Below are 24,355 nucleotides of genomic sequence, written 5' to 3' on the forward strand. Positions count from 1 at the left end.
TAGAGTTTTAACATCAGGTTTCACAAACTATGCTAAATTGTGATATATTGTGTTACAAAGCCACCACTTTTGAGATGAAATATGATGAGTTATTCTCACACCGTATTGAGCAATATGATCCTGTTTAAAAATCACAATGGTTAAAGTCACAAAACATATTAAACCAAAATCAAAATAGCTTACATTATGATTTAGAACAATGTGCAAACTCAAAGACAGGTGATTTCTGCTTGGAGGACATTAGTCTAGTGAAAGTCACTTTTCTCTCATGAAGCTCCAATGTTGTTTAAGATCACTGATTGTTGTCAGATAATTTCTTCTCACAGCACTTTCATTAGGGATACATTCAAAGGTTTTACTGGTGGTGGTATAGAGCCACTTCTCCTTAGGAAAAATTGGGTATTTGAGAATCTTTCAGTTGAAAGGTAGGTAATAAACTTTCTGACTAAAACTCCAGTGGTGGTACCAATCTGGAGGATTGTCCTATGGCTAAGGATGGGATTCATATATAGTGAGAAACACAATGTGTGTAGTTATATCCTAGTATGTTGTGTAAACCTTAATTTGTGCAATACATCATGGAGAAGTAAATTATAACAGTGTATTATTTGAACAAATAATGTCTGCTTCTTCACCGAATGATTAGACCATAGGGAATTTTCAGAGATGCTCTGTTATGCAAAAGAAACTCAGTTCAACTGCCAACAAAGATGCTGAAACAAATATATTATAAAAAGGTCAAGCCTTTTGTACCCCTTTAAAATTTGTTGTTGTATCTAGCAAAGCGGAAACGCTAAGAGCCACATGAGAGTATCGTGGTCCCTCCCAGCTATCAAAGGCACAGAGTTTCCTCCACATGCTGAACGAGTTTACAGTGTTTCCAAAGTACACAAGCAAAACCTTTCTCCATTCACGTTGTTCCCTGAAATGAATACTTCACAAAACTACAATTACTAACCTTTGCCTTCTAAATTGTCCTATTGTTGTAAATTGTTTTCATTATGTGTTCCAGTCATTATTTATATTAGTATCATTTTATTTTCACTGTTTTTTAAGGAGCTCAATCTTTGTTGCTTTTAGGAAAACCAGGTCAATAAAGTATTGGCATGTGCCAATATTTAGCTGAGATTACAAAATTGCTGCTTTATTGTTATAATATAGACGATTACAACAGAATCTTGAAAACGGTGACTTTCCTCCACCTCCTTTTATGCCAAACACAATCAAGGCAAGATTATTTCAAATTTTTTTCTGATAGCTTTCCCTTTCTCCAGATTTAATGTATACCTTTATCAAAGATTAGTCTACACCTAGTATTTCTACTTTGCAAATTATAATTCTACTGAAATTTGACTATTTGTTTGTTTATTTCATCATATTTATATGACTGCACATCTCACAAGCAAGTGTTTCTGGATTTGCATACAAGCAAAGCAAAGCAAAACAAAACAAAACAATATATATATATATACATATATATACATATATATATATACACACACACACACACACACACATACACACAAGTATTAATATTATTACAGTGTTTCCCCAAAAATAAGACCCTGTCTTACATGTTTTTGAACCCTGAAATAAGCGCTTGGCCTTATTAACATGCGCACAAAAGCCCGATTGGGCTTATTATTAGGGGATGTCTTATTTTAGGGAAAGCAGGGTAAAAATGGGTGTGTGTGTTTTAGTCTTGTGCCTTTTATAATTTTATAGCACATGTTTATTTTACTGGAGCTCCCTCAATATTTCATCAGTCCTCTGTTAATATTTAACAAACAATGGTTAGACAAATGTCTTAGTGTGGTAAATGAATCAGATCTATGTATCTTTACAATGATGCCATCAAAAATATTCATGTATATGTGTCTGTATACACACAGAGAGACTGATTAACTCCCCAGAAGAATACTGGCGTCTGCACAAAGTAATGATGTAGACAGAATGATCAGTTCTATTCATAGGTGGCTCAACAATTTTCTTAAGTCATTCTAATGCTTGGAATGTAAGAGCTATAGTGGGAAAGATGACTCATTCCTTCTTGCTTTTCCACCCCCACAGCAAAGGCTGAATTTGGGGTCTATGTGCAGAAAAAAAACAATAGGAGCATTTTTAGAAACAAAAGAAACTTTTGTAGAAAGGCTGAGAAAGAACTTTGGTACAGACTTCTCTGAATAGATCTTAGATGGAGAGTAAAATTCTTGCTTGTAGATGCATTGCTTCATATCTCCACCTACCTTCAGTAAATGAACTAAAAGATTGTCATAATCTCCTAAATCTCCAGTGCTGATGTCACTGATGGAAGTTAAAGCCAAGTAAAAGATGTCTCTGAATTTGTTTACTTCTTGAAGAAAGCAATATGGGACATCAAAACTGAGCCTGTTGTATATCTGGAAGATATCACTGATATTTCTATATGTACTTGACAGAAATTACAGTTGAACATTGATATGTCTATTTTTTATTTTATTTAAATTAACAAAATATATTTTACATGCAACTCTGAAATGAATTATTAGATATCAAGAGTAAATTGTAACTTTGGCTGAATTCTATTTATAAAGCTCACATTAATTGTTACAAAGATAAAGTATAAATTGTTAATGTTACACCTTATTCAGCTTAGTAAATACAAGACTGAACAAATAGCAGAATTCTATTCAACATAACATGGGCCTAATATAAATATTATATTTTAAATTACGCTTTCAAGATTTGCACCATCAGCTGCAAAATGGAACAGCACCATGAAGCAGTAAGATGTCAGAGATGATATCCCTGGGCAAATATTTCAACAGAATAAAGGGATGCAGAAATAGGAATCACCTAATTGCTGAGAAAAATTTTATATAGATATATAACTATCAAAATCTAATTAATTTATTTAATTCACTACGGTACCATTCTCCATAATACTTAATAGCGAAAATAAAATTGCAATCTTATGCTAGGCAATCAAAAAGATTTGAAATATCTAAATAGGAACTATCTTTCATATTATGCATTAACTGGGAACTCTCTTTTTACCACTTTCCAAATATAACTGAGCTCTCCTAGGTCTGCCGTATTCAGGCCAATATCATTTGTTAATTGATCATCATGCTGCTTGCTTCTGTTTCTTGTCTTAGTTATATCCACTTATAATGAGAGGCAATCAATATTTCTTTCCAATTTTTCACTTGCCTGCTCTGTACTGCTGCATCTTGCAGAATTCTATGCAGCTCCCCAGAATCCCTGTACCAAATACAGGTAATCCTTGAATTAGAATCACAGTTGACCCAGAATTTTGGTTGTAAGTCATTGCAGTTGTAAGGTCAGCCACCATGTGACAGGACTTTATTTACAACCATGTTTATGACAGTTGTAAAGCAAGTCACTGCAGTCATTAAATGAATCCTGTGGTCATAAGTCCAAATTCAGCTTATCCAATGGGCATTTTTTGCTAGAAAATGGCCAAAAAAAAATCACAAAATGAGATAATGTGACTGCAGGATGCTATAACCAGTTGTAAATGCAAGCCAGTTGCCAAGTGCCTGAAATATGATCATGTGACTGTAGGGGTGATGTCATAGTCATAATGTCAAGGACAGATCACAAATGATTTTTCCTGAGACCATGGTAACTTTGAATGGTCATTAAGCAACTTATCAGGTACTATTGGTACTGCTTGTTCTTAAATAAAGTATATTTATTTTTAGGGATACCTTTAAGATTTACTATAAAGAATACTGCAACTATAGCTTTGTGGATCTACTCCTGTTACAGAGTGCATGGAAAACTATAATTACCAAGGATCAAAAGGAACATGACAAGAAAATTAGCCAAATTGAAATGTTAATGTAATGCTTTATGGAAAAAATCTTATGTAGATAGCGAGAGATCAACATGTCAAATTTATTTTGGCCTTTATTTGTCTTCTGCTTGTTATTAGAGAGCATATCCAAGCACAATGACTAAAGGTCAAATGCCATCTCCACTAAGCCATACAATCCTAATTGAACAGCTACATCTGAACATTCTCTTAGCCAATACAGATCTATACAATAAAGTTTTCAAACTTGTATCCAATGAAACACAAGAAGCATGCCTACTGTTTATTATTGACCTCTTCACATACAAGTTCTCATTTTAATATCAAAGTACTAGGATCCAATAAGATACAGATCATATTATTGCCATAAGCTAAACTAAGGCCATAATCATATGCACATAATGGCAGCAAGGCATACTGAACAAAAGAGCAAAGTTACCAATTTAAGAATTGTATTCTAACATTAATCTCATTTCTGTGCTTTCAAGCAAATGCCAAATTAGCCCTGATGCTAAATGTAGCATTACATATAAATACTATATAGATTTTTTAAAATGCAAACAGAATTGGGTGGATGAGTTGATGATTTTTAGGTTCATAAGATTAAACAGAGAAGAGGAATTTACCTTTCCTTGTCCGGTTGCCATTACCAGAGAAATCCTTTCTCTGAAGATATTTGAATGGGGAGGAAATGTATTAGCACCATATAATTTCTAGTTTGTCCCTAAGTCGACTGAACTCTGCATGACTTACTTTCCAAGACCTAATAGCCATAGAATCCTGTAATATCCTAAACATAGTGACACCTAAGTGATGAAATGTGTTCTGTGATATCATGTTGCACGTTCTATTCTTTCCAATTGCATTGTGATGTAATATGTAATAAGTATTCTGGGGCAGAGTTTATAGCCTGACATACTACATACTCTGTCCCTTGCCCTCCTCTGGTTTACCTTTCAACCATGTTGCCTACGCTAACAGTATATGAATCAAATGCCTTGAGAACGCTAAATAGCTGAAGTGTTAGAGCGGAGTACATTGCAATCACTACAACAGCTCTCTCCAATCTTTCATAATTATGTTGCAGGAAGTCTTGCAAAATACTGTTCAAGGGAACTTCTTAAGATGGCTGCTATGGGCAATATATGAAGTTACAAACACCAAAGTACCATGAAGCTATTATCCCTTCTATACCATCCAATAAATTGCACCTTATTATGCCAAATTATCTTGGAGAGGGTCAACATGGGCACAATTCCAAATAATGCTGTGCCCAGCATTTTCATTTTCTAAAAAAAAAACCTTACAAGACCAAATTTCTGATTCTACTGTTGCTGAAAATATTTCCAGACTAATTCAATCAATTACTGTAAAGGGGAAGAGAAAGTGTTAAATTCTTGAATTCCCTCATTATCTCCACCACTTGGAGATCATATTCTGACAGGATTGAATTATTACTAAGGAAGAGAAATGAGACCAGAGATTATAAGGACACTGGTAATGCACAATTTGAAAGAATGTGAAATTTCTACTTTCCACAGAGATCTGTGTGCAAGTTTCTCCTTGTTTGATATCTATAATCAGTCACCAAAAAAGTATAGAATTTCCTTCCTTCATATAATATGCATGAGATATTGTAAATTTAATAGTCCGGACATCCCTTAAATTATTTTAATGGGGGCAATGCTTTTGTGTATGTTTCTGTGTTATCTCTCTCACTATATTATTCTCCCCAGTATAGCCGTACAATGCATTTGAAACTGCTCTGCAAAGTACGCTAGCATGTATGATACATCTCTTCTCAAAGTGTTATGGCAATTGCATCTTTTGGAAAGCTCGTGCAGCTGTTTTCAAATCTGTCCCAGTTTTCTGCCACTTGCCTTCACTGGCAGTTCCATAGAAGTTGTCTGCACAGGTAACGCAAACTGTCAAGGACAATCTTCAATGCAGCTGTGGCAAACTTTCTAGAGGACAAGTCTCCTTTAATTATTTGAATAGCGGTGCTTCGCTTGTACATTCATATGCTGCAAAAGGTCTGTTTTGTACATTTCCCATAGCTCTAGTGTCCAGCATAAAGTCCATGTAAAGTCATGGCACATTCAGTGATTTGAAACTTTGTAATGCAGATCTAGTCAATAGTTGCCTTGATAATATTTTTGAAGAGTGGAATAAGGTCTTTAGCAGATGTAGTTTAGACATGGGACACTTAAGGTTAACAAACCCATGCTGAGATTTTATTGTCCTTAATAACCTTAGTGTAAATATAGCATAGTCTACAAGTAAAGCAAACAGCTATAGAAATCATTAAAAGGGAAATTCAACCTCCTAGAACTGTGATGGAGAACCTATGGCACGCGTGCCAGAAGTGGCACGCGGCGCCCTCTTGGTGGGCATGCGAGCCGTTGCCCCAGTTCAGCTCCACCACACATGCACACATGCTTCCCACTGGCTAGCTGGTCTTCGGGTCTCTGCTGCTCATGCGCAGGGGGTGTATGTCGGGGGGGCTCGTGTGCATTGCATTTGGGGGGTTCGGGCATATGTGTGCACTTTGGACACTCGGTCCAGAAAAAGTTAGCCATCACTGTCCTAGAAGATGTTTTAGATACTTTTTCATATTACCCCATATGAAGAATAATGTAGTGATCTCCACATAAAAGAATCTATGGAAACATAAGGATCACCTCTGTATCACAAGATTATATAAAAATGCTTATTTTTGTTAATCTGTCAAGAAAATCTTTTGGGATGCATCTTTCAGTATGTAGAAAATAATCAAACTTTACTGCAATATAATAATTGGTTAATGCAAGGATACAGCGTTCTTCCATGGCTGCTTTTCTAGGTATGTCTGTCACTGAGTGGACTTGACTATTGTGAAGATATGGAATAGCACTCTAATCCATTTAAGTATTTATTGCAGCTATACAGCGAATTCTATAATATTATGGTACTGGTTCAGACTTCAAGCTAGAAACCAAAAGGCTGAATTTATTCCCACAGGCATGAAACCAAATGGGTGACAGTGGCAATGGCAAAGCAGTTTCAAAAATCTTGTAAGAAAACTTCAAGGACTTGTCCAGGCAGTTGCCAGGACTCAACACTGACTGAAAGGCCCATCCATGTCCCCACCAAAAGGCAAACAATACAAAACTGTATTATAATATATTTTTTAAAAAAATCCTGTCCAGAACTGAAATAAACTTCTTTCTCTCATGGCAGGGTATATTGATCTAGTAAAAGGGCAATTTTATAACTGATAGCTTTTGTATGAAAAGTAGGCTTTTAAGAGTTATCTGCAGAGTGCATGTGGTTATCTAGGTTATTAATCTAGACAGGTTATGGTGAAAGAGTTTGAAAAGATTAACTTCTATAATATTACTGTATAAAAACAGGAAACAAGAACAGATACCACCACAAAGAGACTAAGCCTATTATTTCAGTGTCTGGAATAAGAACCTGGGTTTTTTGTCATTTCTTATTGCTCAGGCAGAACTACTCAAGTTATTGGTTCTTGGCCTTGCCACAGTGTGACAGAATATTAAGAGCCTGGAACCGAGGCCTGGACTGAGCTACACAACTGGCAGAAGCAAATGGTTGTATCTTGAGTTAGAGACTGAACACTTCAGGTGGCTGCTTCACATGTGCTTTACTTCCTGCAAGCAAATTAAATATACAAACAAAAACAAGGATCGTGTAAAAAGTTGGAATGGGAAAAAACTTATCACATAAGGAAACATAAAAAAGATTATCTTGTATGCCTTCTATTATACTTACTACCTCAGGACTCTTCCACTTTGTTCTGTTGAACATGCAGACCTGGTCCAAATATTGGGACAAGGTATTGGGAAGAGAATGATATATTAAATTAATCTCTAAAATATTACTGTGTAAAAACAGAAAACCTGAAAAAACAAGTGAATATTTGTCTTAAATTATTTTTGCTAGGGGTTTTTTTTGTTTATAATTTTTGCTATCATTTACCAGTCATTTACAATTTTATTGTTCATGCTAGCCCAAAACTCTGAAAACACTTCATTTCCCCAAAGATAAGTTTAGTGATGTCCATTTAGATGCCCAGAAAAGCAGTTTGTGACTCCATTTTACTTTCCAGCAGCTCCTTCAAACTCTTGTTCCTATGTTGAAAGTACAAATAGTCAGATAGAGACTGAGTGAATCTATTACTTTCGAAGTGATATCCCTCGTTGTTATTCACAAAGTCTCTCTCTACCCGGCTTCGCTCCCTTTTGTTTTCTTGTTTGTCCTCAATGGTGTCTTTGAACTTTTTCTCTTTTGCATCACAGTATGACTCTCTGAAATCCTTAACCTCATTTTCTGTTTCGCTTGGAGGATCCTGCAGTCTGTTAGGGTTCTTGCCCTTGTCATGCATGCGAGGAGAATGCTGCTCTGCCCTGTGGCAATTGTCTTCTTCATCATGGCTTGAATTTTCTTTTGCAGTCTCCCTGTCAGAATGAAAAGAAAATCCTTGCCTGTGGTTCTTTTGGGAAAGGTCAAAAGGTTCTTCCTGTTCTAGGTTTCTTGAGGCATCTGTTTGTGATAGTCTCAGTTGTTCCCTTGTAAAACCTAGGATATTTTTGAAGAAGACAAATGCATTAATGGATACAGTTACCATTCCATGTCAATTTTGTAATTACAGTGACTCATCTTCAGCTTTGTGCAGAATAATTCAACTGGTGTCTCATGATTATTTTGCAATTTATGGTAGGGAAGATAAAAAAGGGTTCTTTGCAATTTCACTTGGCATTCTTGACAATTTTGAATCGTTTTTATCGCAGAAATATTGGATTAGTTTGGCCTATTGTAGAAATTCTAGATGATACTTGATTTTATTATATTATTCATGGAGTCAACATTATTTGAAAATTCATTTGGCCCTCCAAATGTTAGTGAATTACAGGTAGTCTCTGACTTACAACCATTCGTTTAGTGATCATTCAAAGTTACAATGGCACTGAAAAAGTGACTTGTGACCATTTTTCACCTTCGCAACATCCCCATGATGGTCACATGATCAAAATTTGGACACTTGGCAACTGACTCATATTTATGACAGTTGCAGTGTCCCAGGTCATGTGCTCACCTTTTGTGACCTTCTGACAAGCAAAGTCAATGGGAGAGCCAGACTCACTTTACAAACGTGTTATTAACTTATCAACTGCAGTGATTCACTTGGCAACTGTGGCAAAAAAGTTCATAAAATTAGACAAAACTCACTTAACTGTCTCATTTAGCACCAGAAATTTTGGGCTCAATTGTGGTCGCTGGTACAGGACTACCTATCCAATTCCCAATATTCATTATCAATAACAGACCTAGTAAACATATTAACTGTGACTGCCAGGAGTGATGATTCAACATTTTTAATGGAGCAGGATTATTATTTTTTCTCATTAGAACTAATGTCTTTGCAGCTCCAATAACCATGGATGTGAGGCATTTGTTGTATGCACTGATTTCCAACAATGCTGAAAATCACCTGGGCATCTGAAAATTCAGAGCAAGTCATATTTAGGTCATTAACTGCTTTCAGTTCAGATATAATACTATACTAGATCTTAGCCAAAAGGCCAAGACATTATACTCATCTTTCATCTGTTCAACAGGTTACAATTGCTGGATTCAACCCGCTGCACTAAGCCTTACTGAATTTCTTTGGTTTTGTTTTAGCACAATGTGTGAATCAAGCCATTTCATTATAATTTGTAAATCATGGTTTATGACTTGGTGTAGTATGTGAAATCAGTCGATTTAACAAATGTGGTTAAGCTAACAATGGCTAATTTATTAGCTTACTCAGTCAATAGGATTTACCTTCCCACTTTGGACTTTGCTACCCCATAGAGCAGGGGTGTCATCCGGGCCAGATGCATCACGTGCTGGCCACGCCCATTCCCGTTTTAGCAAAGGGGGGAAGTCGCAATACGTCACATGATGACAATGTGACGATGTGAGTTTGACACCCACCATAGAGCCTCTTCTTATTTGGCAAAATCTGGTTCAACTAAAACATGATTCTAATTGTGCTACACAAAACAAATTCAGCAACTTCTAGATGCAAAACAATGTCATTATATTATTAGATGTAATGTAAATAAGCCTAGTTACCAGTTTTTACCTTGAGAACGAAATCCTCTTTCCATGACTCCATGTTTGACTTTCATATGTCTGGTGAGGTTCCCCTTCAAGGTGAATTTGCTGGGACAGTAGAGGCATTTGAATGGTTTGCTGTCAGAATGCAAGTGCATGTGGCCCATTAAATTATGCATTCGATTAAATTCTTTTCCACACAGCTGTCAAAAGACCAATGAGAATCAAAGTGAGGCATCTTTTTTTCAAAGAGATTTTGTTTTGTTTTTTCAGATCTAGCCTGTTTACATCAAGTCAACTTCTCCACAGTTCTTTAGTTTCCCTTTCTGAATCATAAATCTACAACATTTCTTCTATTGCCTCCTTTTAAACTCAATCAAAAAATGAACAACTCTCTAAATTGTCAGATTAGGCTTTTCTAGTTCTGGAAATAAAATGAATTATTCAAAAATTATGTCCTTGAATTGGTGCCTGAGAGACTTGACAGAAATTATCCCAAAATATATATATTTTTTTGCAATGTGTCAGAAAGGACACATTAAAGTTTGAGATATGAATCTAAGTGTTGACTATAGGATATAGATCCAAATTTTTTGGGGGTGAATCACTTAATTTCATTCTAAAATGAATGAAACTCAACCATCACAAATAGATAGGACTTCAAGGAAAAGGAATGTCTTTATAACTAAATTGTATATGCTTCTCTTTCATTCATTCAAATTTAATATTGTACTCGCTAAAATGGATAGAATAGGAGGCTTTGAAATTACTGAATGTTCTTTGAGCTGGAAACAAAATTATAGCCTAAAAATATAAGTATAGCAGGCAAGTATTTATATCAGAGGCTGGCTGTGGTAAATATAAGGACAAACTCAATTTATTGCAGAGTAGTTTCTGAATTGTCTTAGGCCTATTTGAGAAATTGTACAAGCTTATTCAGAAACTCAGATTGCTCTCATTCAAAAACAACTTTCTTAGAAGTTGTTCTTTCAAGGTTGAATGGACTGTCACTTCTAACCAGCCCAGTTGCCATTCCCTGGTGTGATGGGAATGCAATGTATCTGAATGTGTCAGATTGGGGGCTAACCATTCTAAGAGATGGTGTGTGTTTACAATTGGGATTCCTATTGTTTAAGGGAAAATGCATGGAATGCTACAGGAAAACTAAACAGATGAAGAGGAAGTTCTGTATTTCCTCTTCAAGCATGTTTCTGTTTCTTATTTAATCTTTGATTTGCTCGCGTTTCTTTCCAGCTAATATTTAATGGACTCTTTGTTCTCTCTAGCAAACGTTTGGATTTACTGGGAAGGGAGAAAGGGAAGGGAGAAAAACTATTTTCATATTAAGCTGTCTAGCTCAGTGAGGAAAGTTGGCCACTGAAACTCATTTTGGCTTTTTCTGTTGGAATATTCTGAGAGTAGTTCACACAAAAGCTGTATACTTCATATGAATTGATTGCTTGTTAACTTTTGAGACATTTTAAATAGAAAACCACACTAAACTTGCTGGCATGACAGAGCAATTCTGTCATTTTAAAGGCTTGTTTTATTCCATCCCAAACAGGGGTGAAATGCTCCCAGTTCGGACCGGATCGCTCGATCCGGTAGCGATAGCGGCGGGTGGTTCGGAGAACCGGTAGCAAAAATCCCTCCCCACCCCCATGCTCAGCTGAGCCGCACAATCATCAGAGGCTTTTTATTTTATTTTTAAAAGTATTTTTTCTACAATCTCTTCAGCCGAAGAGGTTGTAGAAAAAATGGTTTTAAAAGTAAAAAAGAAGTTGGCCATGCCCACTCAGTCATATTACCCCCACCCCACCAAGCCACACCCACAGAACCGGTAATAACAAATTTTACATTTCACCACTGATCCCAAAAATATGTTGACTGTTCTACTAGGCAAATTTGTAGAAGATAAATTGATCAGCAGACATTTGTCAGTATAACAGTAGTGGGTTTTTTTGTTTGTTTATTAATAATTAACAAATATGCACCGTTAATAAGATAATGGACGTGTGACCAAAGTCACTTTTTCTTTTTATGTATTGTCGTTAGTATTATATATGTATGTAATGTATATATATGTATACATTATATATATATATATATATATATATATATATATATATATATATATATATATATATGCGATATTTTTGCAATCAGGGTTTTTTCCTATGTTGAAAGATGTTAAAATGGCCATGGTGGGATGAAATCTCTATTCATCGCTTTCAGGCCTGTCAGAAATTTTATGTTGTTTCTTCTGTGACTTATGGGAGACTGGGATAGCACTATTTCGGCCTTCTTGGGCCTCTTCAGCCAGACACACCCATATTTTGTGACTCCTCCCTGTAGAGGTCAAATATTTATTTCTTTTGATTCATAGGTATAAATGTGCGATATTTTTGCAATCAGGGTTTTTTCCTATGTTGAAAGATGTTAAAATGATAGCAGTGTTCCAATATCTCAGGGGCTGCCACAAAGAAGGGGAGCCAAGCTATTCTCCAAAGCACCTGAGGGTAGAACAAGAAGCAATGGGTGGAAACTAATCAAGGAGAGAAGCAACCTAGAACTAAGGAGAAATTTCCTGACAGTTAGAACAATTAATCAGTGGAACAACTTGCCTCCAGAAGTTGTAAATGCTCCAACTCTGGAGGTTTTTAAGAAGATGTTGGATAACCATTTGTCTGAAGTGGTGTAGGGTTTCCTGCCTAAGCAGGGGGTTGGACAAGAAGACCTCCAAGGTCCCTTCCAACTCTGTTTATTCTATTCTATTCTATTCTATTCTATTCTATTCTATTCTATTCTATTCTATTCTATTCTATTCTATTCTATGCCATTCCGTTCCGTTCCGTTCCGTTCCGTTCCGTTCCGTTCCGTTCCGTTCCATTCCATTCCATTCCATTCCATTCCATTCCATTCTATTCTATTCTATTCTATTCTATTCTATTCTATTCTATTCTATTTTCTATTCCTTATAGACAACTCTATAGGACGGATTCCATTCTAATCGGTCCTATTGCTAAGAAATGTTATTTAAAATGGAGGAAAGGGAAAAATGCTGTGCCAAGCAACATCAATCATGGTATAACGTGATCTATCTTTGTGAACATTGGCACCATTTTCTGCTGCTTTCCTGATTATTTACCATTCTCTTAAAGGTCATTTGAGGCCCTTCTTAAATGCTAAACCATGAGGTTTTCACTTTGCTTCACCATTGAAACTATCCCAGGCACATTTTGGACAAATTAGTAGCTTATGGTGAAACACCATGGTTATTGTAAAAGTTGTCCCAAGTTGTTCAGTAGATTTTGAGGGACATTGCTGAATATAATTCAGCATTCTATTTTAGAAAATATTACTCTAGCAATTATAAAATAAAGACTTGTTCTAGCATCAGTCTGAACAGGTTGGAACTATAATCCTTTTGCAAACAGCAAACAAAGAATCTCAAATGTTTGACAACAGTTGAGTCAACAGCAAAGGACAGGTGTGTGGGGGGGGGGGGGATGCGCGTGTGTGTATGTGTGTATTGACATGGATGTGAGACAGTTGTTTCAGTACATTCATGCATTAACTACATGGGTGCACTTGGAAATAAAATTTGTGTAATTATTTGTAAGCTAAACATTGCAATCTCTGGCTGGATTAGTATAAGATACTGCAGATAGCACTGCTCGTTGGAGAGGGAAAAAAATCCCAGTAATGAGGAAATATTAGCGACAGAATCTTTCTTCTGCCCTCAGGCCACATCTGGTCTTTGTGATCAGCTCTGTAGGAAAGCAGTCTGTTTTGTTTTGCTCTGAGAAACAAGTCCAAGAAAGCCTAAGCCCGCAGAGAGGTAGAAAGGCCACTGCTGTGCTCTCTTACCCTTGTTTTCTTTCTTCTTTTTTAAAAGACAGTTTAATAAGAAGGGTGTTCCTTTCCTGAAAGTAAGAGAGAGAGGGAGAGGGAGAAAGACTGCAAAGTGTCCAAAAGGGCCGTGAGAAAACAGGAAGCTCCGAAAAGTACAAGAGAAAGCAAGATGAAATCTATTTGCAGGCCATTCCCTAGGGACATGCAAGCCATTGTTAAGCAAGCAGCTCATACAGCGATATCCTTCCTTCTGTTCAGGAGGAGCATGGTGCCAAAAAGCGGCTATCTGGTCACTGCCTGAACTTGCTGAAGGCCAGCCAAACAGCACCAATTCTCCAGGGTTCTCCTGAACTTGCAAGCAGGCTGATCCCCTTCTCCAACAGCCTCTGCCTGTTGAAACCCTTCAGGAACAAAACTGTCAGGGTTTAAAATCAGTCCATTGGATTTCCTTCCCTCTATTGACTATCTTAGTTTCTCTCCATCTGACCATTCAGTGCAACAAAGATCAGATGGCTGATTCTATGCTTTTTTTCCCTCCTGCAAAAAAGTAAAGGTCCAGTTGTGTTTGACTCTAGGGGGCGGTCCTCATCTCCATTTTTTAGCTGAGGGAGCCAGAGTTGTCCAAAGATACTTCCATGGTCACGTGACTAGCATGACTATATGTCAAGATGCACGGAACACTGTTACCCTCTCACCAAAGCGGTACCTACTTGCATATGCATATGCATTCAAACTACTAGGTGGGCAGGAGCTGGTGCATAATGGGAGCTCACCCTGTCGCTCAGTGCTCAAACCTGGACTGTCAACTTTCCGGCCAACAAACTCAGTATCTCAACGACTGAGCCATTGCGCATCACCCTCTTCCCTCCTGCACAGATATCTTTATCCAATGCATGATCCACAAGGATATAAGTACCTTGCATAAGAAGTAATAAAAAGAATATTGTTTTTAAAGTGATAGAATTATACTTTTAAAAACATTAGTCCAAATCCAGGATTGAGGATGTTCTAGATAAGAATCGATATGATATGATAAGTGTAATTCATTCTATTGCCTGAATTCCCTATGTAAAACTTAAAAGAGTTTTTTTTTAAATTTGATTTATATGCCACCCTTCTCCGGAGACTCAGGGCGGCTTACAATGCGCTAAGCAATAGCCTTCATACTTTTGTATATTTATACAAAGTCAGCTTATTGCCCCCACAAACTGGGTCCTCAATTTACCTACCTTAGAAAGGATGGAAGGCTGAGTCAACCTTGAGCCTGGTGAGATTCGAACTTACAGTAATTGCAGACAGCTGGTGTTAATCACAATGCTATCAGTCTGCTGAGCCACCAGGCCAGAGTGATTTGTTTTGACAGGACTATAAGTAATGGGTGTCTTTAGAGCACCAGTATGGATAAGGGGCAAATGACGCATTCATGATGATAATCATATCAATGAGACAAATATATAATTGCAGTATTTGCACAATTAAATTGTCACATATCTATCATTTTTGAGTGAGCCCACTTTGCTACACAAAACAGCCCACTGTTTTGAATTAGTAAATATACCTGTCAAAGCTACCATGCTAGAAAACTCCACTAAAGTTTGCTTTGTTCTGCTTTGCTCTTCTTCACTTCACTTCTGGGGCCTCCCAAGGCAAGTCCAGTTTAAAAAGGCTCATCCAGAAAGCATTTTCAGGACCTCCAGGAACAAACCAGAGGCCTCCCGTCAACAGACGAGACTGGGGAGAAGACAGAAATGAAGCAACAAGATGATTGTTGGCAATGAAATAGTGTTGTCTCTGGAGCCAAAGATGGCTTCATATGACAAAGTATGGCCTGCTCACAAAAGCCTAATGAGAATTCCATTCCTGCAATGTATTTCCCCTTTTCCTGAGGGAGAGAAATTATGAAAGTGAGTCACCAATGCCCTAGTTCATATTTACTTCTTCTTGCAGCCATGTGCTCATCCTGGGCACATGGCCACAAGGGCAAGAAAAGGTAAAGCAATTCTAACCTGAACTCAGTTGAGGTAAAAGGAATTTTTGTCTCATTCAATAAATAGGGGATTGGGGGGCACTGGAGGACTTTAGAAACAGCTGCCATCCAAGAGGGTGCTGATGATAAAAGATGAAGATAGGGATAGTACCCACTGACTGTATTCTTCTGCAGCTTGCCAGAAGGTTCAGCTATTTCCTTGAAAAGTTAATGGCATTTTCAGTAGAGTCATTTTGACACAGTTATGCAAGTTATGGTGGAATTCAATTAATATTATCCTACTTAAAATGTGACATTGTGTCCTCTGGTGTTTCTAATATATTTTCTGTCTTTAGGTATAGGCATAATTGATATTTTGTATTGATAAAAAAGGCAACACGCACAGACTGATTCATGTGTTTAGCCAGTATATCAAATTGTTAAATATCCTTGACCTCCCTTTGGAATGAAATGTGCAATACAAATGTCAGATATATTTATCATCAGCAGACTAGCAATTACACTAAGTGCTACGAAATGCAATCTCAAGATGAAGAATAAAACCAAATTTGAAGACAAAGTCTACATTCCAGTTTTAATGCTTCTTCATTTCAGTCCGTGTTCTCCTATTTGATATCTGATAAATATATTGTAACTGTAGCTCCCAGAATACCTAGCAAGCATGGCCTTAATGCTTAGAATTCTGGGAACAGCAAACCCAACACTGCACAAGAGTGGATAAAGCTGATTTAGTACAGCAACTGAAGAGTCAAAGAATGACACAATGAAACTATGGCACTATTTCGTCAGTCCAAGTATCCCATGTCCAGAAAAGGGGGGAAATGAACAATTATCAACTACATCAGGGGTTTCCAACTTTGGCAACTTTTAAGACTTGTGGACTTCAACTCCCAGAGTTCCTCAGACAGCTTTGTTGAAGTCCACAAGTCTTAAAGTTGCCAAGGTTGGAGACCCCTGAACTACATAACAGATTAACATATCTATTAATCATGCTAAGTAGTATATAATCTTTCTCTTTGCCTATGTATTCCAGAAATGAATATCATTTGGAAAACCAAATTAATAGTATAACCATTTTATAGGCCCATGTCTATGTAGGTTTCATTTCTTGTATTGTAGATTTGAATGTCAGGCCACAATCCAGATAGGAGTGGGGCTTTACCTGGCAAATTATGCATGGCAGCTGTTTGCAACTTCATCAAATGCCCCAAAGAAACCACTGCTTGTTCTATTGAGCCTTAGTTGTGGATTGGCACTGAATGACAACAATCACAACAAGTAGATTACCCTGGTCTGGTATAAGTACTTATTTTGTTATTAGTAAAATAGTAGTTCTGCTTCTGCTCCCAACCTCTTGATGTGAGAAATTGCTCAGATTTGTTTCTTTTAAATACCACCTTAAAGATCACTCATACCAGGTGATATTGAAGAAAGTTCATAAATATGTTAGCTTAAGATCCATTGATGTCTCTTTTGAAGAAAACTCCCATGTTGGATGGGGAATTCTGGAAGTTGAAGTCTTATAGTTGCTAAAGTTGAGAAGCATTGCACTGATTTTCTCCTGCTTCTGTTGCTTTATAGATCTCTATCCTGTCACACAATGTTAACAGCAAACCAGCAATGATTTGCTACCTACCGTAGTTCTATTTCCACGGTGCTGTGGGGGGGGGGAAGCTTTTTTATGTCATCTACAGATGAATCTAATTCTGTTTTAGTAAATCCATTTTGGGAAAAGATTTCAAATGCAGTGTATCGCTAAATGTCTATGGAGATTCTCAGTCATCCAGGTCAGGGTTGCCCCAAAGGTGCTTTTTCAAGCGGCAACTGGACTTTCTGGTTTTTCTTTGAAACGTCTTCAAAAAACCCCCCAGAAAGTTCAGTTGCCGCTTGAAAAAGCACCTTTGGGATTTCAAATGCAGCTTTTATGACTTGATCCATAACCAGGACTTTTTGGACAAAGCATTTTTCAGAGCTTGCTAGAATAATATCACTGTAATATACCAAATGCATATTTGTTTTCATTTTTGTGAAAAAGAGGGAGGGGCTGTTTGTTGATTGGCGTGCTGGAAGTGGTTGGGAAGGGAGGATGCTCGGGCATGGACAAAAAGTGAACAATGACTGTCTAGCTTTTTTAGCTTTCTCTGAACAATGGTTGGTTGAAAGTACAGTAGTTCCTGTAAATCCACATTCACACTAAAGTGGAGGACTTATTGGTTAGATTTAACGCATGTTGGGAATTATTGGAAACAAATGTTGTTGTGGTACTGCTCAACAAAGTGTTTGCACTCTAATTTTCTTAAACATGAATTTATTTCCTTTCTTTTAAAAGTAAAGAAGGGTCAAACTTACCAGCAAGCATAGGAAAGCAGATATGGAGCATTATGAAAATGAATCATACTGGTTTGTATGATGATGTATGAAAAGAGCTATTTTGAGGTCTTATTAAATAATCCGTGTGCTCTGAATTCAATAATATCGATATTTACATATATCTATTAGTGCCAATGTCGGCTAGCCACAGACATAATACTATTTATGACAAGTTGTCTTTGTTGTTTATCGTGCAACTTATAATGAATGTCTCAGCTCCTTCTCCACCAGTGACTTAAAAAAAAATAGTCTGATAACGTTTATGTTCATTTGACTATGTACCTAGGGTAAGAAATACTCACCTTACATTTGAAAGGTTTGACATCTGAATGGACAATCATATGGGCTTTGAGAGTTTGTTTCTGCACAAAACTTTTAAAGCAGAGGTGGCATTGGTAGGCTCTGATATTGGTGTGAATTAAGACATGTCTTTTCATATTGGCAAGTAGCGTAAACTCCCGGCCACAGATTCCACACTTGTGCTCTTTCACACCCTTGAAAAACATAAGAATGAAGTAAGTGATGATTCCTAACCCCCTTTGTTCTTTTTTCTATTTTAAATTTGATCTTGGTTTTTATTGAGGTTGCTTTTTATTTCAGTTCTGTGATCATGATTGTCCTTTAGTTTGCAATAATAATACCTTGTGGGGGACAACAGCTAAGAAATATGTCTACTCCAGCCAATGATGTGCTAATTTCAACTTTTTAATAACTCACTTCGTTACATATATCAAGATGTTGCTTCTTTTGCGTGACTTCTTATTAACATGTTTCTAGTTCTGGTGGTAGTATTTGGTGTCCTGTGTACCCTGAAGCATTGTTTAGGAAATGTATCCAAAGGGCTGCCCAGTCTTAATTTGAAATCAAGACTTTAATGATTTTTATATATCCGTGGAACAGCTTTTCTAAACTTGGTACCTTTAAGAAATGTTAAACCACATAAACCTGTACACGTAAAGCAACTATGCCTGATTGGCTAGGGATGTTGGGAGTTGTAATTCAACTATGGAGGGCAGATCAGGAAAGACTGCTATCTATTATGCTGGCTGTTTTTTTTTTTTTAGTTTCTGAAAAATAAACATATTAAATAAATAAGTAGAGTGTTCTCAAAAGAATAATGTGGGGTTTCAGCTTAAACTGGGGTTGCACAAGAATAAATAAAAATAAAATTCCAAAAACTGTGAGGAAAGAGAATTATTTATTCCCAAAAGCAAAGAGGTTTGCCTATGGGGGAAGCTGCAGAAAACAGAAGAGCTGTTTTATGGGGGAGCTTGTTCTGGGTGTGTACATGCTGATTCTAAAGTGACATTTGACAGATGTGGGTGTGTGTAAGGTACATGTCATGTATGATGTTTATTCTTGTGAACATGCAGTTCCTCAGGGAGACCATTTTAATTAACTCTGTGTTTACAGACTTTCTCCTTTGATATGTGGATTAGGTCTGGATAACTTATATGGGGGTTTAAGGAAGTCTGAGTAAAAGATTTTCCCCCATTTGCTATTTTTACAAGCTGATTAGTTTCAGCTTGACTATCAATTATCCAGCGGAGACGCTGATTCCCAGTAACATGAATTCTGCTAATGTTTAAGGGAAAATGGAGACAGTATAAGGAATAAAGTATAAAGCTTCCCACAGTACTGACAAATGTCACATATCTTTGTGCTAAAATAGCTCAAATTCTGCTCGTTTTTGTTTGCTATTATTATTATTATGAGTGCAAAGGATACGATATAAAGAAATAAAGTTTTTACTTTGGCTCAAAAGTATTTTCTAGAGTTAGAAAATAATACTGACTAATGAGAATTATTATATTATTGTCCCTAAGCCTTCGTACTTTTTTCACATGAATCCATCAATTCTACTTTAAAATTATTCTATAAACCAAAAAGAGGAGCAATTTAATTATCACTCACAATTACCTGTTTCTATAATGAATATTTATTTTAATTCAATTATTACAGAACACATTTGGAATATTATCATATCCTATGCCTGATACTCTCAAATAATTATTGTTGTTTTAATTCACAGGATCACCAATAGGAAGTACTATACAAATAGACTCACTTCTGGTGGTCAGAGCTATAATTTTTAAAATATTGTTTTCTTCTCTCTCCCTCCCTCCCTCCTTCTCCCCCTCTCCCTCTTTCCCTCTTTCCCTCCCTCCCCCCTCCCCCTCTCTCTCCCAGATGTGATCTTGGGCAGTGTACAACTATCAAATAAATCCAAAAGATAAAAGCAATTATTATAAAAATATAGACAATCATTATAAAAAATATTTTAAAATTACAGTATACAAACCAGAGAGAAAGAAAGAAGTATAGACACTATATATCACCCATAATAGGAGAGCCACTTTAAAATGTTGCCAGTTGTCAGGTCCTCCCAAGCCTAGTGACAAAATTAGGTCTTGAGGGACTTTCTGAACATTAATAGGGATGGAGCTAACCTAGCTTCAGGAGGGAGAATGTTCTATAAGGCAGAGAAGGTCCACATCCTGACACCTATCAAAAGTAGGTCATTTATTATTTTATGTATTTATATCCCACCTTTATTATTTTTACAAATAACTCAAGGGAGAAAACATATGCAACACACCCTCTTTCTATTTTTCTCACAAAACCCCTGTGAGGTGAGATGGGCTAAAAGAGAGTGACTGGCTCAAGATCACACAGCTGGTTTTCATGGCCAAGGCAGAACTTGAGCTCATGGTCTTTGCAAATGGAACTTGCGAAGCATGTCCTCTCTGCTGGATCTAATGAGACATGCTCAGATCTTTTGGGTTCTGTGAGGCTTCCTACCAGAAAAGTGGGCAAAGTTGTAGCCTCAAGTGTCTTCCACATGTGATATTTATGCCACACCTGGATTGGCTGTGTTTGTGATCCAGATCATTTCTCCTGTTGGATAGCTGAGATTCACTGTGGCTCAACCACAGTGAAAAAGGAATCTTATCTTTGCAAACCTTGGAATTTGGGGTCAGATGTCTTCCCTTTAAGGGAACTCTTATTTTATCTACCTTTGAGCTCCTCCACTCTCTTCCTTCCCCATAGTGGGCATGTTGCTGTGATGTTGTGCTGTGGTTTGGGGGTTTTTTGAGTTTAGGTGGCTTCTCTTTCATGAAACAATTAAAAGTACAGTCAGGTGTTTCAAAAAAATTGTCAAATAAGTGGTCTGGCATATAAAGACAGAGGATGATACTGGCCAGATGTCAACTTGTGGACATCTATTGGACAGCAGTGGCAGCAAATATGGTGTTCTTGAAATTTCAAGGCTGGTTGCAGTGAGGATCATTGCTACAGAGATTGAAAATGTTTCTGAGGTTAAGGGAGAAGTAAACATGGTAGTAATCTGGAATTGACTTCTCTGTTACTTTCAGTTTAGAAGTGCTTAAAAATATTTGCATTTTAGCAGGTCGTCAAAAAAGCATCCTGCCCCCCCCCCAGCACAATTATTGGAGAATCCCTGGCATTATCTTACCTTATGAGTCAAGGAATGCTGCTTCAGGTGATGTGGCTGCACAAATTCCATGCCACATTCAGTGCAAATATATGGGCGAATATCCTTATGCTTCATCATGTGATTCTGCAGCTGACTTGGGTACTGGAATATCTTGTCACACTCGGTGCAAGTGTATTGAACAGGACCTCGGTGGGTGGTTAGGTGCCTCTTCAGTTGAGACAAAGTTGGGAAGTCAAGGCCACACTCAATGCAGATATTTTCTCTGCCACTCTCATGCTTGGATTCATGAGCTTTCAATTCACTGGGATAGGCAAAACCCTTTCCACAAATTCTGCAGCTGTAAGGTTTAATGTCACTGTGCTGCATCATGTGTCTCTTTAGGTGGCTAGTTTGGGTGAAGGCCTTGTGACACACTTGGCACTTATGAGGTCGAGTGCCTTGATGAGTCAGCATATGGGTGTGCAGATGACTCAGCTGCTTGAAAAGCTTGCCACACCGGGAGCAAGCATGGGGCTTGATGCCACTGTGCCCCAAGATGTGAGTGACCAAGTTGTATTTAGATGTGTAAGACTTGTCACACATAGGGCACTGCCAACGTTTCTGCTCTCCTCCTACATCAATGTAATAGCTGTCATCGATCTGAATATTGACATCGACTCTTTCCACCTTTTGCTTCTGTTCAGCTTGCTCATTTAACTCAACCTTTTTGAAGGGAGGCTCCGGGGGCCTTTTCAATGGGAAAGGATTTCTAAAATGCAAATCTGGGGGCATCATAAAAGGAAACATTAGAGTAGGATGAATTTTGGGATAGTATGAATAGGGAGCCTGCAGGAAAGTGGTGGGGCCAGGCCATAGAACCTTGGGTTTTATTGGTTCTTCTTTGATGGGCTGTGTCCCAAAGTGCTCCAGAGTCCTGTAAAAGTGATAGCCAAGGTTGCAGAGGTCGATCATGTGAGCATTGTACTTTGGCTGTGTGGATTCATGCTGAAATATTGAAGGGAGGCTGGGAGAACCTCCATCAACATTTTCTTCAGGATTCTCCAATGGAGATGTGGGATCTCCTGGAGAGACAGTGGAAGGTACTTTCATTGGCATACTTTTACGTTTACGAGATCCCCCTTCAAAAGAACTTTTGAAGTTTTCTAAGTCTGTGGGAGGGCTGTATCGAAATTGGGCAAGCTGTGTCCTGAATCCGTCACTGAGGGGCGAAGCTATATTGGCATTTACAATAGGATCCAAGCAATGAGCAAAGGAAAAGGTTTGTACATTATCCATCTTGCAATATGTGTCCTCTTTCTTCATTGCACTGAAGTTCTCCTGGATGATCTAGCTTCCTTCAAATAATAAATAACATTTTTAAAAACCAATCCTTTTCCTGCGTGCTGTTATTTGATATGACGTGTAACTGAGTGGAAACTCTTAAATGACAGTTTAACACAAAATATGGTATTCTATCCTGTTTTGTTTGCTTTTTCTTTTTAGCCCCAGGTTTATTTTTCTAGGCCAGAAACCTGGGTTCTGTCATTTGTCACTTTTTGTGGTTTTTTAAATGAAAAATCTGGTCAACTTTATGCAGTTGTTTATTATAGCTACTCTATATACCATGTAACCCCACATAAAAGGATTTGGTCAACTCTTCATTAAAAATGAGAATGAGCCATGGTTGATAAGGGCTACTTCTGCTGTTCCACAATGGCAGCATTTAGACATGCTTTTCAATGTCAAAAGAGTTCATACATGCTCAGCTTCCTGTTCATTAAGATAATAGAATTGGAAATAACTGTTTAGGCCACCACCCTGCTCCTAATCCATGCTGTATATTCCTTTTGGGTCAAGAACCACTCTTAGGCTCTGACTACTATCCTAGGGACACAGTGGAAAGGGTGTGGCAGTCCTAAACAAAATGCCCAAATGCCATTTGATTGAATTAAATGTCAATTGCAATTAAGTTAATTAAATATAGTTCATATGGCTATTAGCAAGCACTTGATACTTTGTCTTACCCCATCAGTTAAAACTCAGTATTCAATGGCAAAATGTCTCTGGGGAGGTCATACTCAAAATATCCTAGTGTGGTCAGTTGCAATTTGCCTTAATTACTAAGCTGTTTAACTGGTTTGCTAGCTGGTGGATTAGTTAGTAATGCTAGTTTCAGAGAAAGTAAGGCATGTCCTGGAACCTGTTAAGTTTAATACATAGCCAGTTATTTGTTTTGCATGCAGAACATTTTAAGATCTGCAATCTCCAGATAAAACTTGGGAAAACCTCTCTTGGAACCCCCTTAAGATCTGCCATTACATTAAGTGGGTTGCTTTTGGTCTTTGAGTGGTAGAAAAGTAGAAGGTCACAGTCCCAAAAAATAGGAATGATCAAAATTAAAAATTGGACCGAGCAGGGCAGAAACAATACTATCAAATAAATGGCATTCATACCATGTGTTTATTCCCCATGTATGTCATTATTTCTACTTTTTTTCTATCACTGTAACATTTACAATTTAGTGATTTTGGGAAGGACCATATGTACCAAAAGTTTGATTCAGTGAAAGGTAATTTCCTACGTGCCTAAGTATTGATTTTGCAGGCTCTTACCAACTGCAGAAACTAGTAAGCAGACAATGAAAGATTGGTGCTGTGTGCTTCTACTGGTGCCCTGAATTTAGGACCTTTGGGTATTCTTTTCAGTGCTATTCTCTGCCCAACAAATTAATTCAGGTCTTTTTATCCATTAGTTATTTAGTCTCTTTTATAATGTTTGT

General features: G+C 37.3%; 1 protein-coding gene across 1 annotated transcript; it reads right to left on the bottom strand.

Annotated features, from left to right (window-relative positions):
* Window positions 1-7,886: 7,886 nt before the first annotated feature.
* ZNF366 (zinc finger protein 366) lies at window positions 7,887-22,899 on the bottom strand. The gene is made up of 4 exons (XM_070935817.1): window positions 21,616-22,899; window positions 18,440-18,631; window positions 9,954-10,128; window positions 7,887-8,401 (listed from the first exon to the last, which is right to left on the bottom strand). Exons 1-4 carry the CDS (start codon window positions 22,897-22,899, stop codon window positions 7,887-7,889), a joined length of 2,166 nt encoding a protein of 721 aa, XP_070791918.1.
* Between the last annotated feature and the right edge of the window lie 1,456 nt (window positions 22,900-24,355).

This window comes from Pituophis catenifer, unplaced genomic scaffold, assembly GCF_029215685.1.
Source record: "Pituophis catenifer annectens isolate HBS135680 unplaced genomic scaffold, rPitCat1.0.hap2 SCAF_2, whole genome shotgun sequence".
NCBI lineage: Eukaryota > Metazoa > Chordata > Lepidosauria > Squamata > Colubridae > Pituophis > Pituophis catenifer.